Here is an 18,129-nt window from a genome sequence, read left to right on the forward strand (position 1 = left end):
CTTCAAGAGAAGCACTGGAATTGAGCGGAGCTCCAGCCCAGGTGCTAGGAGGGGCCCTTAAAATACTTCAGGACATACCTTTGAGACCCCAGAGGAGAACGTGTGGGGGCCTCTTCCAAGGTGGCACCCATGTAGACATGATCCAACCCTGTAGCCAGAATCGGCCTTTCCAAGGTCATGGGCATGTCTTGGAAATTGGTGGAGTTCCAAACAACACGGCATTTCTTCTTTGAGATGTTTCCCCAAGGGATCTGCTTGGACCAGCTACATCTGAATCTCTGGGGGGGGCTGTTAAAATGTAGACCTTTCCTTTTCCCGTTCCAACTGTTGCAGATATCTCAAAATATCATTCACACACATCACCACCTCAAAATAATAGGTCATCAGAGTTGCTGCTAGATCTTGTTTTATAATGTTCTAATAAAAACATATAATGACTATATCACAGTTTAGCTAAGATATATTGATAACTGTCTTTTAATATAATTAGCTTCCTTTACAAACTGGTACACTTTATTTCATGCATTTAAAAATACTGTTCTAAGGCAGGGTCCACAGGCTTAATCAGGCTGCCAAAGGGGTCCACAGAATCCTTAAGTTTAAGAACAATCATACAGCTGACCAGTGGCTGGAAGACCCTGTAATCAAAGGCATCTCATGACTTTGGGGATTTGATGGGAATTTCCAAATTCAGGTGCCAAGAAAGTAGCTCTAGTGAACATAAGGAGCCCCTTCAGCTCAAATCAGCGACTGCTTCCCTTTGCAGAGGTGCAAGCCATGTACTCAAGGTAGGATGACTGTCCTGGGTATACAGGGAATTCTTGGGAAGAGGTACAAGTTGCTTTATGAGTCCTTAAGTCTTTTATAGTTCAGAATTTTCTAAAATTTCACACTACCTCATACTTTAACATACTCTAGCATTTCTGTGATCATTACTCTAGTTCCATCTGGAGCTAACACACAGCTGTGTCATTTGACAATCAATTGGATCATAAGTAAATACAGATTTATATTCCTCTGGTTGGCCAGACTCAGCCCAGACCTAAATTAGGAGGTGTAGAAGCACAGCAATCGTTACTCAAACTTGGGACACCCCAGCCTTCTTCTCTCCACCTTTCTGCCCCTTCTCTCCCTCTCTTCCCATCCCTCTCTTTGTCTCTGTCTCTCCCTTTTTTCATATTTTCCAAGGACTGACTATGTGCCAAGCAGTATTCATGGTGCTGAGGTTACAACAGTGAACAAAACAAATATCTCTTCTCTCTGTGAGAACATATTCTAATAGCAGGAAACAGATAGTTAAAAAAAATGAGTCAACTATTGAGGGTGTCTGGGGGAAGGAGGGAGGGGAATGATTGCTAATGGCTATCAGGTTTCTTGTTGGGGTGATGAAAATGTCCTAAAATTGATTGTGGTTATGGTTGCATAACTTGGAATTACACTAAAAGCCATTGAATGATGATATACTTTAAGGAGGTGAACAGGATATAAATTATATCTCAGTGGACTTGTTACTGAAAAACAAAAAGAAATATTGAGCATGTCATAGGGTAATAGCTGAGAAGAAAGGTAAAGCAGTGAAGAGGGAACAGAGTTCTTAGGGTGTTATAATTTTACATAGGGTGGTCAGGGAAAACTTCATTAAGGGACAACATTTGGGTGAGGACTTGAAGGTAATGAGGAAATAAGCTATGTGGATATCTGGAGGATGAGAGTGGTTTATACAGAGGGAACAGTATGTGCAAAGGCCCTGAGGTATGTCTGCTATGTTCAAGGAACAAGAGGTACCAGTGTGACTGAGTTCAGCAGGCCTGGGGAGGAAGTGGAGGAAGATGTCTGAGGGATACAGGTGGGGAGCCTGGATGAAATTTTGAGGATTTGGGCTTTTCCTGTGGATCAGATGGTAAGCCAGTGGAGGATTCTGAACAGACGTGGTCCCGTTGTGGAAATCAACAGTCTTTACAGCATTAACCGTAAATGTAGTGCTAGGGACTAGGGTGCGAGGGACTGCAGAGACCTCCCTGGTGGGTGTCAGCTTGTTGAATTACCACAACTACATTCTAAGTGAAGTATTACCATATTCTCTGTTTTATAAAAAAGGAAATGGAGGCTTAGAAAAGGGTAGGAGGCTGACCTCCATCAGAGGCAGTCTTTACCAGTCTACCTGACTCCAGAGCCCTCGCCTTCACCACGGCCATCACTGACCTGTGTACGTAGCGGGTGCTTAATAAAAGGAGCCACCAGATAGGTTACAGAACACTGCCCTGAGCACAGTCAGCCCCTTGGGCACAGAGTAGGCAGAGAACCAGCATCCACTTACTCAGTTCTGCGATGCTGCCGACGCGGGTGGCCAGCAAGGACTGCTCGATGGTCCTCAGCTCGGACTGGCTAAACATGGGCAGCTCTCCCGGCTTGCTGGTCCGCTGTGGGTCCCGGTGAAGGTTCAGGCTGTCTGGCAGGCAGAGTACTCCTGCAGGTGGTGGGAACAGAGGGGGAAAGGAAAACAGATTGTTATTTTTCTGCTACCCAAAGGAGGGGTGCAAAACCCCTCAAACCCCATGCACAGCCTCAAACCACACCAGAGTTGGTAATGCAAAGGAAACATGGGAACCAAGGCTCTGCATCCTCTTGGAAATGATGTCTAGGTCTTTCCAAAGGTCTCCTGATTTAACAAACATCCTTCTGTATGTGCACATGCCCAAAGGACACAGAAGAAAATCATTTCCTCAGAACTGGCAGGGACCCCACCTGTGCAGAGACTCAGTGGGGTCTCAGAGACTCAGACCACCTCTTGAGAACTCAGTGGTCATGGTCCCACCAGCCTTCCTGAGGCAGCTGCCACCCCAAGCGCCCTGGAAGACATCTCTCCTGGCAGTCTTCTGAGGGCTCGCTTTACTTCCCCAGCAAATTCCACTCTGGGTGGTTGGGCTGTTATCTGTCAGACAAAGCTCTGACTTTCTCCATAGAGCTGTATTTCAGGAGCTAAAAAGTCCCCACGGGCTTTTGTAGCTTGTATGGTGAATACCCATGGGAGATCCCTGGAGTCCAATTATTTTTATCCCGTCCTTTCCATTCCATGATCATTTAGTGAGAACCTGAGAACTTACTTCGATTAACTACTCAGAAATATTCACTGTTCCTGTCATCACCACAGCCTCCATAGGCAGAGTGTGATTTCTTGCTCCTTGACTTTTGGTTTCACAAACTTTGGCCAAAGGTATGTTAAGAGATATGATGGAACCAAACGTCTGAAAAGCACCTGTGCAGTTGAACTTGCTCTTTTGCGCTTTTGCATTGTCATGAGAAAAACACACCCTGCTTAGCCTGCTGGTGTAAGGAAGGTGAGAGACCCACAGAGCCGATCCAGTATAATCTGTAGCTTGGAGCTGCCCCACAAAAGCAAGTGTTAATTTAATATGCCATTGAGATACCCAGGGTTGTTTGTTACTCAGTATCATTATGGTGATGACTAACAGATACACCTGCTGTATGTCAATCACAGAGGAGACAACGAATGAGGCAGGCATGTGTTGTCCTGCATTAGGGACTGAGGATATGGTGATAGACAGGCTACACCTACTCCAGTTCTCAATGGGCTCACAGTCTAAGTGAAGGAGATGGACTATTATACACATAACCACAACGCCATACCATACATGCTCTATGGTAAGAGAAGATGAGAAGATTAGCAGGGACCTGAACAAAAGTAGTTGTCAATAAGTTGGAAGCATTTATTGAGTGCCAACAGTAGTCCCAATTCTGCTAGGCATTTTCGAAATGCAAAAGAAGCAGAAGATGTATTCAAGAATAAACTCACTGGAGAAACAAGACTGCCAATGACAAAACAGCTGGAGTACAATGAAGCAGTATCAACACACAGGTGCGGAATTATTTAAACCAACTGTCAGGGCGAGGGGACAGACAGAAGGCAAAGGTCAAAACTCAAGTCTACTCCTCGCCCTGTTTGAACCACAAATGCCCAGCAAACAAAGACTCCTCCTCTTCTGCCCCCTGCTGCATAATTAGTGGCTCCAGCCACACTGACCTAGTCACTCGTCTTGAATATTTTACTTTCATACCTAACAAGCTGACACAGTGGAGAAGGCAACCATAACAGATTTTTTTGAGTAATAAATAAATGGATAAAGAGTACAAATGACCATTAGAGTTTAATGTTCTTATAATTAGGAAACTGGTCAAATGAGTTTCTGAGATTGTTTTCTAACTATTGTTTTTCAAAAATCTTAGACTCAATAAGAATATATTTTATATCACAACCCAGTACACACAGCCTTCCCAGGTGGCTCCGTGGTAAAGAATCTGCCTGCTAAGCAGGAGACGTGGGTTCAATCTCTGGGTCAGGAAGATCCCCTGGAGAAGGAAATGGCAACCCATTCCAGTATTCTTGCTTGAAAATCCCAAGAACAGAGGAGCTTGGCGGGCTACAGTCCATGGGGTCATAAAAGGGTCAGATACAACTCAGCGTCTACACCACCACCACCAATACACACACACAAACACACACGCACCATCACCACCACCACTACTACACCCAATTCTCTTGTTTTCCATGAAGAAAAATCACGGAAATAATATTAATCCTACTATGTATGAGGCATGCCCCATTTTTTTTCTTTTCACTTCGTTTCTATCTTACCAATAAAAAATCCTGAGTGTAGCACCAAAAGTGATCTCATGGCCCGCTAGTGGGTCGTGACTAGCAATTTGAAAAACTCTGTGAGCCAGGCTGGTTCACACCTTGACATTAACTGGACAATACAGATTGCTGATTTATTGGATACTACTTAGCACTGGGCTGGGCTCCACATCGGCGACTATAGAGAAGGTTGAGAGGTGATCCCCACACTTCAGGGACCCCCATCTTTTCAGGAAAGGCAAAATCTTCACAGAAATGCCCGTCATGTAAGGCTGGCCTCCTGCCTGTCCTTTTCCTTTAACACCTGAGTCATCCCCCAATCACCCCAGGCAGGGACGCCCTGAGTCATCCTCGGTTCCTCCTGTTTGCTCACCTGCCCAGACATTTGGTCAGAGGTCAAGTAGCCATTGCCATGGCAACGAATGCTGGGCCAACCCTTCATCTGATGCCTCTGAAGTTCCTGACTCTAATTCAGAGATTTACCACTCTTAAAAGTGCATATGGCAAATGATAGCAGGTGACCATGACCCAGTGGGACAAGTGACCCAAGGTTCAGGGGATGAGGCCCTCTGTTGGGGGAGGGGGTAGTAGTCAGGGGGCTTCACAGTAAAGGAGACCTGGGAGTGAGCCTTGACTGTCAGGGAGGATGACATTCTCTAATGAACAATACAAAAGGCCCTGACATGTACTCACAGGTTTGCTTTCTTGGTAATAGCATTATACACAGCAAGTTCTTATCCCAGGCTGGCATCTGAAACATTGCTTCACACATGGGTTGATGTACAAGCAAATGTGCCTCAAATGTGACTCCAGACTTGGAATCTGGAACCCAGGGCATCAGTCTTGGCTCTACCACTTCCTACCCATGTTTAACTTTGGGCAGGTCAGAGAACCTCTCTGGACCTCAGTTTCCTCTTCTGTGAAATGGGAGTCATAAGAATGCTGAGGGTGGGAGACGAAATGAGACCATGTGTAGTAAAGTACTTTGCACGTGCTGAGCAATAGTACATGCTTGACATATGTTAACTGAGATGAAAATTGGTCAACGTGTATAAACGCAACTTTGAACTGCCTTATGCTTCATCATGAGAATAAATAATTTCCCTCAGAATTATTCATCCTTCCTTTAGAGCATTATGAAATTTAAATGTGAAAATATAATTATTCAAAGAAGCTTTGAAAGCTAGAGTACTAGGACTTGAGAAATCTATAATTGATCTATTATGCAAAGATTATATACCAGGGTTTTCCTTTTTTTCTTTTGTTTTGACGACTCTGTATGGGGTACACACATAAACTAGAGTTATTTTTTTGTGTATAAAAATCAACTAGGTCATTAAGAAGGTCCCAGCTGCATATTTTAGTGCCAGATACAGGCTTGAGTGTTTTGGAATACTCATCAATTTCTGTTATTGGAGTCAAGGACAGTCGCAGCCTGGTGACTGACCCAAGTTTCAAAACAGGGGAGACCTAAGGTTCAAATATGACTTTGGATCTAAAGGAATATGGTCACCTTGGAGAGCAGGTGACCATTGGGGAGTGGCTACTATGTTGAAGGGGTCACCGTCTTACTGAAATCTATCACTGTGGAGTGGGTTATACATTTGTCTAAGGGGAAATCCATTCACATTTTCAAAGGGGTTGGCAAGTGCTAAAAGATGATTAACCAGTGTCTTTGAATGTCCACATTTCCAGCCATAACCAACCTGGGACTGACTAACCATGGGGAGGCCAGAGGCCAGAGACAGGCTTCAGTCCTGCCCCAGTCCCCTGGGCAACCTGGACAAAGCACTTCCCAGACCTTCAGTCAGCTTCCATGTCTGCAAAGAGGGGTTAAAGTAGCCACATCATCAGTTTATTGTGTTGATTCAAGAAAAGAAGTATTTAAGGCCTCCAACCTATAGTAAGTGCCTAACTGAATGGCCTCTTCCCACAATGTGCAGCTTTGTTTATCTAATGTCTGGATTCAAATAGTCCTGCAGATCATCCTTCCACAATCCTGTGTGACTGGAGACAGACAACTTTTGGTTAGGTCATTTAGGATAGAAAATATGAGAACCACTCCTCTGGGTGGGCCCCTGGACCAACCACTGATCTGGCATTCTGTCTCCGCTGGCGGCGATCCAGGCAGTTCTGCCTCCCTAAATGCCTACCTCTATAGGATGGTATAGAGGTATACATACCAGGCAAATACAACACCCTGCCATCCTTTCCCTCCACTCAGCTCTTCTCTGTGTCTCCATTCTATCATTGGATCAGGATGCTATTTACCCACCAAGAGAAAACCAAATAAGACAACCATCAGCACACATCCCCTTGATGTGATGATGGTGATGGGAGACAAGGGGGCTACACAAGGTCTTGGCATCCTGGACCCAGGCTTGGGTTCTGCCTTGTCTGTCTCTGGCTGTGAGAAGGAGACAGACTGTCCTGTGTTCTGCCTGCCAAGCTAAGCCTTGTTTTCTGCTAGGTTGTCCCCAGAATTTAAAGTGGAGGGTCCTGGCACCAGTCCCAGCTTTAAAAAATGGGAAGGAAGCAGCTGGGGTGCAGCACACCAGCCCTCAAACTGGCATTGGACAGACCTGGCTGGGTTCAGATTCCTGCCTCACCGTCTCCCAGCTGTGAGGCCTGGGACTTGTGACCCGGCCCCTCTGAGCCTCTGTTTCTCTCTCTGAAACTTGTTTGATGCTATCTACCTCCTAGTGTGCTTGGGAGGCCGTAATGGGATAATCTACATGGACAACCTGTCACAGAAAAAGGGGTCGATAAATGTTTGTTAATAATCCAAGTGAAGTTCTTTGAAAGGAAAGATTTAGGAATTCAATAACACGCTGCTAGAGGGCTTTCTTCTACTGTTTAATTTATTAAGAAATAAGGTAGGAAGTTATCAGATTTTTAAAAATGTTTGCACAATAGGCTTGGAAACTCCTTTTTATTTTAAGAAATTTGGCAGTGGGAAACAAATTCATGGCTGGCTTGGTGAGCACATACATCTGTGAGAGGCATGCCATATTCCAATTAGGATACACCCAGACCACAGTTTATTTTTCCCCCATTATGAATTACATTCAGTGGGAAAAGCTCTTAGGAAGTCTGAAGCTAAACCATCAAAAGAAACAAGAGGTAGAAAACACAAAGATGGAGAATTTTCAGAAATGAGTTCAATAACATGCTGGTCCTTGGCAGCTGAAGTGCCCAGGGGGAATAAGCATGCTGACCTTAAAAGAACATGAAGATATCTATAGAACTACCATATGACCCAGAAATCCCACTACTGGACATACACCCTGAAAGTGAAAGTGTTAGTCGCTCAGTCATGTCCCACTCTTTGCAGCCTCATGGACTGCAGCCCACAAGGTTCCTCTATCCATGGGATTTTCCAGGCATGAATACTGGAGTGGGTTGCCATTTCCTTCTCCAGAGGATCTTCCTGACCCAGGGTTCAAACTCACATCTCCTGTGTCTCCTGTGTTGCAGGCAGATTCTTTACCCACTAAGCCATTGAAAATCATAATTCAAAAGGACACATGTACGTCAGTGTTCATTGTAGCACTATTTACAATAGTCAGACATAGAGACAACCTAAATAACCAAAGACAGATGAATGGATAAAAAAGATGTGGTACATAGATACACTGGAATATAACTCAGTCATTGAAAGGAATGAAATTGGGTCATCTGCAGAAATGTGGATGGACCTAGGGTTTGTCATACAAAGTGAAATAAGTCAGAAAGAGAAAAACAAATATCGTATATTAAAGCATATATGTGGACTCTAGAAACATGGTACAGATGAACCTACTTGCAGGGCAGGAATAGAGACAGACGTAGAGATGGACATGTGGACACTGTGGGGAAGGGGAGGGAGGGATAAACTGAGAGGTTAGAATTTATATATATGTGTGTGTGTGTGTGTGTGTGTGTGTGTGTAGTGATTCCCTGGTGGCTCAGACGGTAAAGCGTCTGCCCACAATGCGGGAGACCTGGGTTCAATATCTGGGTTGGGAAGATCCCCTGGAGAAGGAAATGGCACCCCACTCCAGTACTCTTGCCTAGAAAATTTCATGGATGGAGGAGCCTGGTGGGCTACAGTCCATGGGGTCCCAAAGAGTCGGACACGACTGAGCAACTTCACGAGATACACACACACACACACACACTACTGCTGCTGCTGCTGCTAAGTCGCTTCAGTAGTGTCCGACTCTGTGCAACCCCATAGACGGCAGCCCACCAGGCTCCCCTGTCCCTGGGATTCTCCAGGCAAGAATACTGGAGTGGGTTGCCATTTCCTTCTCCAATGCATGAAAGTGAAAAGTGAAAGGGAAGTCGCTCAGTCGTGTCCGACTCTTCGCGACCCCATGGACTGCAGCCTACCAGGCTCCTCCGTCCATGGGATTTTCCAGGCAAGAGTACTGGAGTGGGGTGCCATCGCCTTCTCCGATATACATACTACTGTGCATAAAATATGTAACTAGTGGGAATCTGCTGTATAACACAGAGAGCTCAGCTCAATGCTCTGTGAAGACCTAGATGGATGGGATGGGGGTGGGTAGGAGTCAAGTACAAGAGAGAGGGGATATATGTACACATATAGCTGATTCACTTCATTGTACAGCAGAAACTAATACAACATTGTAAAGCAATTATACTCCAATAAGAAACAAAATAAAAATAAATAAAATAAAACAAAAAAAACTAAAAGACTATGAAGGTATCTATGGATCATTTATTCATTCACCAACACTAAGCACCACAGACAGCAGGACACATTTCTGTTCTCAAAGGCTCCTGGTGGGCAAGGGAGACAGACCCCTCCACCAACTGAATCACTATGGGAGAAACAGCAGAGCAGAGGCGTGCATGAGGTCCTCATGGATCACGGTGGGTGAGTCAAGTTGGCCTGGAAGTGTCAGGGCAACTTCCCAGGGCAGCTTAGGAGACCTGAGGAAGCAGACATCTTATGGCAAAGTTGAAAGAGTGTAGATTCTGGAGCCTGAATGAATGCTCAGGTTGAATTGCACCAGTGGTACTTCAGAGCAACGTCACCTAGGGATGCTATTTAGCTTTCCTGTATCTCCATCTCCTTGTGAATAATATGGGAATGGTCACTGTATAATATGCTCCTAAGGCCACTGGAAGATCAAATGAGTTAATGCATGTAAATCTTGGACCCTATACATAGCTCAACAAAGGTGATGATGATGATGAAGATAATGTTGGTGATTAGAGAAGGACATTCCAAGGAAGCGCAAAGGCCCAGGGTATGTGCTCTGCCCACAAGAGTGGTTGGAACAGAGGGTACATGATTGGCACAGAGGGTGCAGAAGTTGGGGGAAGGAGCAGGATCGGGTAGTAGGGGCAGACCATGGAGGGCATTGGGCCAAAAAAAGTTTGTTCTTAAAAACTAAACTTTTACCTTCCAGCTAGCCTGTTTCTCTCTCTTTGCTTTTCTCAGCCAAAATTCTAGGAAGAGTGGTCAATACCCACTATGCCCACTTCTTCCTCTCCCTTATTATCTCTACACCTACTACCTACCTTTCGATGGATGCCCAGCAAATTCATGTTCATCCTTCAAGGCCCAATTCAGATGTCACTTCTGAGACCCCAAGACTAAAGAAGTTTCTATTCTTAGGAAGCTCTTAGCCCAGAGAGGAAGATCTGTGAGCTGTGGAAAGGTCCAGATTTAGGAGACAATCTGGCTCCTGGGACCACAGACTGTGGCCATTTGGAAGTTCTCTGAAAAGCATCTGTCTTCTTTGTTCCCCTACACAGCAGTGACACATGTGGGCACAGAGTCATGTGGTGGTAATAACCCAGCAAGGTAATACCCCAAGTGGGTAATAACCCAGTCCTGGGTGCGACAGACAGGGAACTTGTGTGTTAGAGTGTTTTGAGTTAAAAACTAGTCTTTGACATTTCAATTAACACATGGCAACAGACCAGAGTAAAATAATGAGGAGGCAGCTTTGTGGACAAGGGAGGCTTTCCTGCTGTACATCAAGGTGGCCATTCTGCTTCCTCTTGAATACTTATAATTCAAATGCATTCATCAATCATTCATTTATCCATCCATCCATCCAAACTTCCACTTTGATTATGGATCATCCTTTAATTAATTAAAGAGTAATTAATTAATTATTTTTTGAGCATCTACTATCCAATGCATTGTGTATTGGACGTATCCAATACAACGAATACAATGGGGATACAGAAGGAAACAATACGGAGTAGTTGCTCTCTTGGAGCTTAACTTCCATTGATCTATGTACTTATCCAGCCACCTAACCTCCCTCTCTCCCATCCATCTATCCATTTCCCCACCCCTCCATTCCTCCATTCATCCATCCCACATAATGTGTCAGACTGAGGCTATAATGAAAAGACACAGATCCTCTCCTTAAGAAATTCATAATCTAGTGGGATAAGTACACATGCTTATGAGTGTACTTATGTACAGGAGCAGTAAGAGAAGCTCGTACATGCTACACTAATGGCACACATAGAAATTGGGTAGTCTACCTGAGTGGCGTTGACAGGAAAGGATTCACGGATGAACTGTCCTAGGATCAGTACCAAAAGATGAAGCGAGGTTTACTAGGTGAATGGGATGGGCTGTGGGGAAGAGAAAGGTGTAGGGAAGGGCAAAACAGAGGGAGCAGCAAAAGCCAAAGCACAGAGGCAAGAAAACTGATGTGTTGAAGGGACTGTAATATGCTCTTTTTATACATTATTGGATCTGATGTGCAAATATTTTGTTCAAGATTGTTGCATCTACGTTCACAAGAGATACGCATCTATAGTTTTCTTGTAGTATTGTTGTCTGGTTTTGGTATTTAGAGTAATGCAGACTCATCAAATGCACAGAACGAGTTAGGAAGGATTCCTTTTGCTTTCGTTTTCTGAAAGTGGTTGTTTTGTTGTGGTCAGTCGCTCAGTCATGTCTGACTCTTTGCCACCTCATGGACTGCAGCCCACCAGGCTCCTCTGCCCATGGAACTTTCCAGGCAAGAGTGCTAGAGTGGGTTGCCATTTCTTCCTCCAGGGGATCTTCCTACCCAGGGATCGAACCCAAGTCTTCCACACCGCAGGTGGATGGGGGCTCTTTACCACTGAGCCACCAGGAAAGCCCAAAAGTGGTTGTAGAGAACTGGTAAAATTTCTTCCTTAAATGTTTGGTAGAGTTCACTTGGAGAAGGCAATGGCACCCCACTCCAGTACTCTTGCCTGGAAAATCCCATGGATGGAGGAGCCTGGTAGGCTGCAGTCCATGGGGTCTCGAAGAGTCGGACATGACTGAGCGACTTCGCTTTCACTTTTCACTTTCATGCATTGGAGAAGGAAATGGCAACCTAAGAACCCAAGAACACTCCAGTGTTCTTGCCTGGAGAATCCCAGGGACAGGGGAGCCTGGTGGGCTGCCGTCTATGGGGTTGCACAGAGTCGGACACGACTGAAGCGACTTAGCAGCCGCAGCAGCAGCAGAGTTCACTACCTGGGCCTGATGCTTTCTGTTTTTAAAGGTTATCAGTTGTTGATTCAATTTCTTTAATAGACATAGGCCTCTTCAGAGTGTCTATTGCTTTTTTTTGGCTGTGCTGCATGGCTTGTGGGATCTTAGTTCCCTGACCAGAGATTGAACCCGAGCCCTTGGCAGCGAGAAACGTTAACTCCTGGACCACCAGGGAATTCCCCAGATTGTTGATTTCTTCTTGTTGTGAGCCTTGGGAGATTAAGTCTCTCAAGGAATTGGTACATTTCACCTAAGTTATCAAATTCGTGAGCACCAAGTTTTTCACAGTATTTCTTAAATGACCATGAGATTTATAGTGATGCTTCCTTCTTCATTTCAGTCATTTCTCTTTTTATTCTTAGTTAGTCTGGCTAGCGGCTCATCAATTTTATCAATCTTTTCAAAGAACCAGCTTTGGTTTCATTGATTTTCTCTATTGATTTCCTGTTTTTAATTGATTTCTGCTCTAATTCTTACTATTTCTGTTTGCTTTTGATTTAATTTGCTCTTCTCTTTTTAGTTTTCTAACACAAAACTTAGATTCTTGATTTTACATCTTTTTTAAATAATTTTTTTTAATTGGAGGATAATTGCTTTATAATATTGGGTTGTTTTCTGCCATATATCTTCTTTTTTAATACATGAATTTACTGCTATAAATGTCCCTGTAAGCACTGCTTTTTCTGCATCCCATAAATTTTTATGTTGTGTTTTCACTTATTATTAGTTAAAAATATTTTTAAAACTTCTCTCGAGATTTTTTTCCTTTGGCCCAAGTGATATTCAGAAGTGTGTTGCTTAACCTCCAAGTGTTTGGAATTTTCCAGCTATCTTTCTCCTATTGTTGTCTAGTTTAATCCTGTTGAGGTCTGAGAACAGACAGTGTATAATTTCTATTCTTTTGAAGTTGTTAAGGTGTGCTTCATGCCTCAGAATGTGGTCTATCTTGGTGAATGTTCCATGTGAGCTTGAGAAGGATTCTGTTGACGTTGAATGAAGTAGTCTATAGATGTCCATTATGTCCAGTTGATTGAAGGTGCTGAGTTCAACTCTGTCCTTACTGATTTTCTACCTGTTGGATCTGTCATTTCTGATAGAGGAATGTTAGTCTCCAACAATCAAAGTGGATTTATCTATTTCTCCTTTCAGTCCTATCAGTTTTTGCCTTTTATTATTACAAGGTATGTTGAAGTTATTTCAAGCTGCTGCTTTCCCAGATTAATTTAAATTCGGAATCATTAAGTATCTGAAAATGGTTTAGTTAGTGCAGGTGATGACATTAGAAAAAGAAGGAAGGAACTGATAGGCAGCAGGAGTGGTAAGGCAGTATATATCCATTTAAGAGACCTCCTAGATTTATTTTCAGAGAAGGCAATGGCACCCCACTCCAGTACTCTTGCCTGGAAAATCCCATGGACGGGGGAGCCTGGTGGGCTGCAGTCCATGGGGTCGCTAAGAGTTGGACACGACTGAGCGACTTCACTTTCACACATCGGAGAAGGAAATGGCAACCCACTCCAGTGTTCTTGCCTGCAGAATCCCACGGACAGAGGAGCCTCGTGGGCTGCAGTCCATGGGGTCTCACAGAGTCGGACACGAATGAAGCAACTTAGCACCAGCAGCAGTAGCAGCAGATTTATTTTGAATATACAGCATGTGCCCAGCTGTGCCTTTCTCTGTTGCCAACTCTTCTGTTTTACTCTTTTTCACTGAGATTTCCTTAAAAAACATAAGTTGAATTAATGAATGAGGCCTGGGTAGAGTTCTTGATGGAAAAGAAAGATTAGTATGTTTTAAAGAAAGGTGTTAATGATACATTAGCACCCCACTGAGAATTTCTCCCTATTAGAGAAAGAACAGGGGCTGGAAAATGGATTTCACAGCAGCTGTCAGAACATTTTTATGCCAAGGACAAATATTCACAGGTTTGTCTTCCCCAGGATGTCTAGGAACCATTTCCAGGTAATTGCGAGGGTACCTTCTACAGTAGAAGTCTGTGCATTGGGCAAAATTCCAACTGGAAATCTCTTTCCAATGGAACTTCTGCAGAGTAAGAGCATGAAGATCATTTATATTCATAACAAAGGCCTCCAAGGCCTGTGAGATCCTGAATCACCCAAGAAAGATTAAATCATGTTCAACCGAGCTTTAGTGTTAAGTATATTTAATTGTATTCTAACTCTTCAAAGACTGATTATCTTTAATTAAATAGCCTGGTGACTACAGACTTATCACTTATTTGATATGATATAGTGAGGAACTATTCACTAGGATATTTAATAAGTTGAAATACCCTATGGCTGACCACACAGAATGACAGAGGTGTGTGTGTGTGTGTGTGTGTGTGTGTGTGTGTCTACAGGCATGGAAGAGATTAGGCCAACATTTTGAGAGCTGGCTAAATGGTGCTGTTAACATAGTGTAGATGTTAATGGCACATAAAAGCATAAATCTGCCATTTGCAGCCACGCATGTGCACGGTGATATAAATAACTAATAGGGCTTTCACAATCCATTGAAAATATAAAGATTACTAAATTGGCTTTTAAAAACATTAGAATCCCATTAGGCCAGAAATACTCAGCAGCTGATTACAGAGCAAAATCAACCTCAAGAGGACTCTAAATTCTCATTTGTTGCTGCTGTTAAAAGGTACTGCACTTTCAACAAGGCCATGGGCCCCTGGGGAAGAAAGCTCACAGTCCTTGCTGGCGAAAAAGGGCCCTATCCAGCTATGCATCTGGTTAAGGATGCTTATGGGGAGACTCTTTCTCCTAGCACCTGTCCTGGGAGTTCCATCAAGAAATATTAATATATGATGTAGCCCAAATATAAGTCAATGTTTCTGAACTTAAAAAACTTATGGCTCCCTCCCTATAAGACTTTTTGGACATTTTCTTCCCTCCCCACCCCCACCTCTACTATATTCACCACGTCTTTTAGAACTGTCTACTCAGTTGGTGATTTTAAATGTTTTGTACTGCCTAGAGCAGTCTTTAGCCCATGGCTACCCTTCTCCACTCCAACAACCTTCAGAGGCTCCCATTGCCTAGAGGATAAGATGGGAACTTCTTCACTTTTGCGATCTTTACCTAACCTAGCTGTCCAATCGAATTTCATACCACTCCCCAAGTGACAGAGGGACTCACTCTCCTCGGTATGACGCCGCCCCGCCCCCACACCTCTGCTTCCACAGCTCCTCCCATCCAGAACGCCCCTCGCTCGGCTTTCACAGGCAGCGAGTCCCCCTTCCTTCAAGGCACAAGGTAAATGCCACTTCCTTCAGCAGCTGCCTCAGATCTCCTCGAGGGGCTGGGACCCCTCCTCTTTCCACAGCAGGGTGACGTATGGAACTTCCACATCCTTTCAGGGCTGTGGCAAAGACTCATGATGCTGATGAGAAACAGTAGTTTAGATTTTATATGGCACTTGCTATGAGCCAGCCACTATTTTAAGTGCTTTGTGTGTATTAACTATTGTAATCCTTACAGCAGTTCTCCACAGTTGATATTATTATTGTTGTTATAGTTTACAGGTGACAAAACTGAGCTGTGCACACACACACACACACACTCTCTCTCTCCCTCTGTGCGTGTATATATACATGCATATGTATATATACACATACATGTACATACACACATTCAGTTGTCCATCCTTCCATTTATTGTGTGCGTGCATGTGTGTGCATGCATGTGTGTGTAATTGAGTGCCTTCTCATACAAGGATATGTGTCACAGAGAAAAATGACACAAATGCTCGGGAGGAGTTCTCTTGACAGATGTGAATATCCATTTTGAAAACTTGTGTTTTGTTTTATTACTTAGAACCATGAGTAGTGAAACCATTTTAAAGTGGTGAAGCCTTTGACACCACTAAATCCAGTGCCCCCAGTCAGTACACATGTTTTCTGAGTGCCTATTATGTGCCAGGCCCTGGGCATGAGATAGTGAAGCCATAGTTGCTCATTAGGAGAGTTTACTGCTCAACTCTTTATTTTAGAGATGAGAAAACAAAGGTTTAACCAGAGAGGTTAAGTAACTCTCCTGAGGTCACAGTAACTTAGTTTAATCCAATTTCTGAATCATAAAAAACCACTTCCAGAAATAAATTATCAATTAAAAAATTTTAAATTGCAGTATAGCTGATTTACAATGTTGTATTAATTTCAGGTATAGAGCAAAGTGATTCAATTATATATACACATACACACATACATATATATTCTTTCTCAGATTCTTTTCTATTATAGGTTATTATAAGACATTGAATACAGTTCCCTGTTTCCCTGTGTTATACAATAGTTCCCTGTTATTTATCGGTTTTATATATGGTAGTGTATATCTGTTAATCCTAAACTTCCAGTTTATCCCTTCCCCTATTCCTCTTTGGTAATCATATATTTGCTTCTATGTCTGTAAATCTATTTCTTATTTCATAAGTAAGTTCATTTGTATCATTTTTTAGATTCCACATATAACTGATATCATGTGATAGCTGTCTCTGTCTGATTTACTTCACTTAGCATAGTAATCTCCAGGTCCATGCATATTGCTGCAAATGGCATTATTTCATCCTTTTTTTTAATGACTGAGTAATAGTCCAGATGGATTACCAATTTTGAAAGAATCATCATATAATCCTAAATCTGTAATACCATGTGGTAGGCCACATCATGGTCCCCAAAGATGTGCGCGTTCTAATCCCTTGAACCTGTGAATAAGTTGCCTGGCAAGGGTGGAAGGAATTAAGGTGGCAGAAAGAATTAAGGTTGCTAATCAAGTGATTTTAAGATTAGGAGGCTGTCTCGGATTATCTGGGTGGGCCCAGTGTAATCAGAAGGGTCCTTCAAATAGGGAAGAGAGAAGCAGAAGAGCCCATGTCAGAGTGATTCAGTGGGAGAAAGACTGGACTGGCTATAGATGGAAAGCGACCATGAGCTGAAGAGCGTGGGCAGGCCTAGAAGCTGGAAAAGGCAAGGAAAGGGGTTTCCCCCTAGAACCTCCAGAAGGGAACATAGTCCTGCTGACATCTTAGTTCTGGCTCAGGGAAACTCATTTTGAACTCTGACCTCCAAAACTGTAAGAGAATCCATTTATGTTACTTCAGGCCCCCCAGTTGGTAGTAATTTGTTACAGCAGACATAGGAGACCTATGCCTCCTATCAGGAGACAGCCTTACAAAAGTCCTCAGGGCGCCGGGGACCTGACAGCGCCATTCTGAAATGAACATCACCTGTCTTTCTAGAAGTCCAGACATCTAATTTCACTTTAAAACTCAGTACTATCTATCCTCAGTCTGGACACCTTCTCAGCCTTTGCCTTTTTCTCCTCTGGGTAAATTCCAGTGGTTAATGCAGAAATAGAGATACCAAAGAATGCCATTTTTCATAACTTTCTTCCTCAGTTCTTCCAGACACTTCTCTCTCTACTTTTAGATCATTATCTCTGGCATTTTATTTTCAGAAGTGCTCTTGGTATTCATTCCTTGGAGCCCACTGAAGAAGTGACCTTGAGGGCCGAGGTTTCCCGCCCCGTGCCCCCCACCTTCCTTTCATTTTTCAGTTTCTGTTTGGAGACTGTCTTCCGTGTTGGGGATGTGCTTATGATTCAAGGTCCTCCTAATGCAGAGGGAAGGGAAAGGGGCTCACAGAGTGGGGCCAGGCTCTGTGTTCTGGTGTAAGAAGGAGGAATCACTTCTGCCCACTGGAGTCAGAGAGGTGATGTGGGACCGAGCCACTCCCAGGAGAAGGAAGGATGCATCCATGACCTCGAGGAGGGGAGATGGGCAGCAAATGGCTCCTCTGGGGACTCAGAATAAGAGCATCAGTTTTCCTGACACTGAAAAGCTGTCCCTTTCTGGGAATGTGAGTGATTGTGAGAAATGCCTCACCATCCAGCTTTCAATAAAACATTCGCTGAAAATCTTCTTAGCGCCAGGTTTTGTGCGGGGGGGGGGGGGGGGG

At 43.7% G+C, this 18,129-nt stretch overlaps 1 protein-coding gene across 1 annotated transcript in view; it reads right to left on the bottom strand.

Annotated features, from left to right (window-relative positions):
* The window catches only part of BTBD11 (BTB (POZ) domain containing 11), a 330,664-nt gene that overhangs the window by 128,834 nt on the left and 183,701 nt on the right, over positions 1-18,129 (bottom strand). The window contains exon 3 of the mRNA XM_010853458.1: positions 2,318-2,467. Coding sequence (XP_010851760.1) covers positions 2,318-2,467 — 150 coding nt within the window. The remainder of the gene's footprint in view (positions 1-2,317; positions 2,468-18,129) is intronic.

This window comes from Bison bison, unplaced genomic scaffold (genome assembly GCF_000754665.1).
Source record: "Bison bison bison isolate TAMUID 2011002044 unplaced genomic scaffold, Bison_UMD1.0 scf7180017864327, whole genome shotgun sequence".
NCBI lineage: Eukaryota > Metazoa > Chordata > Mammalia > Artiodactyla > Bovidae > Bison > Bison bison.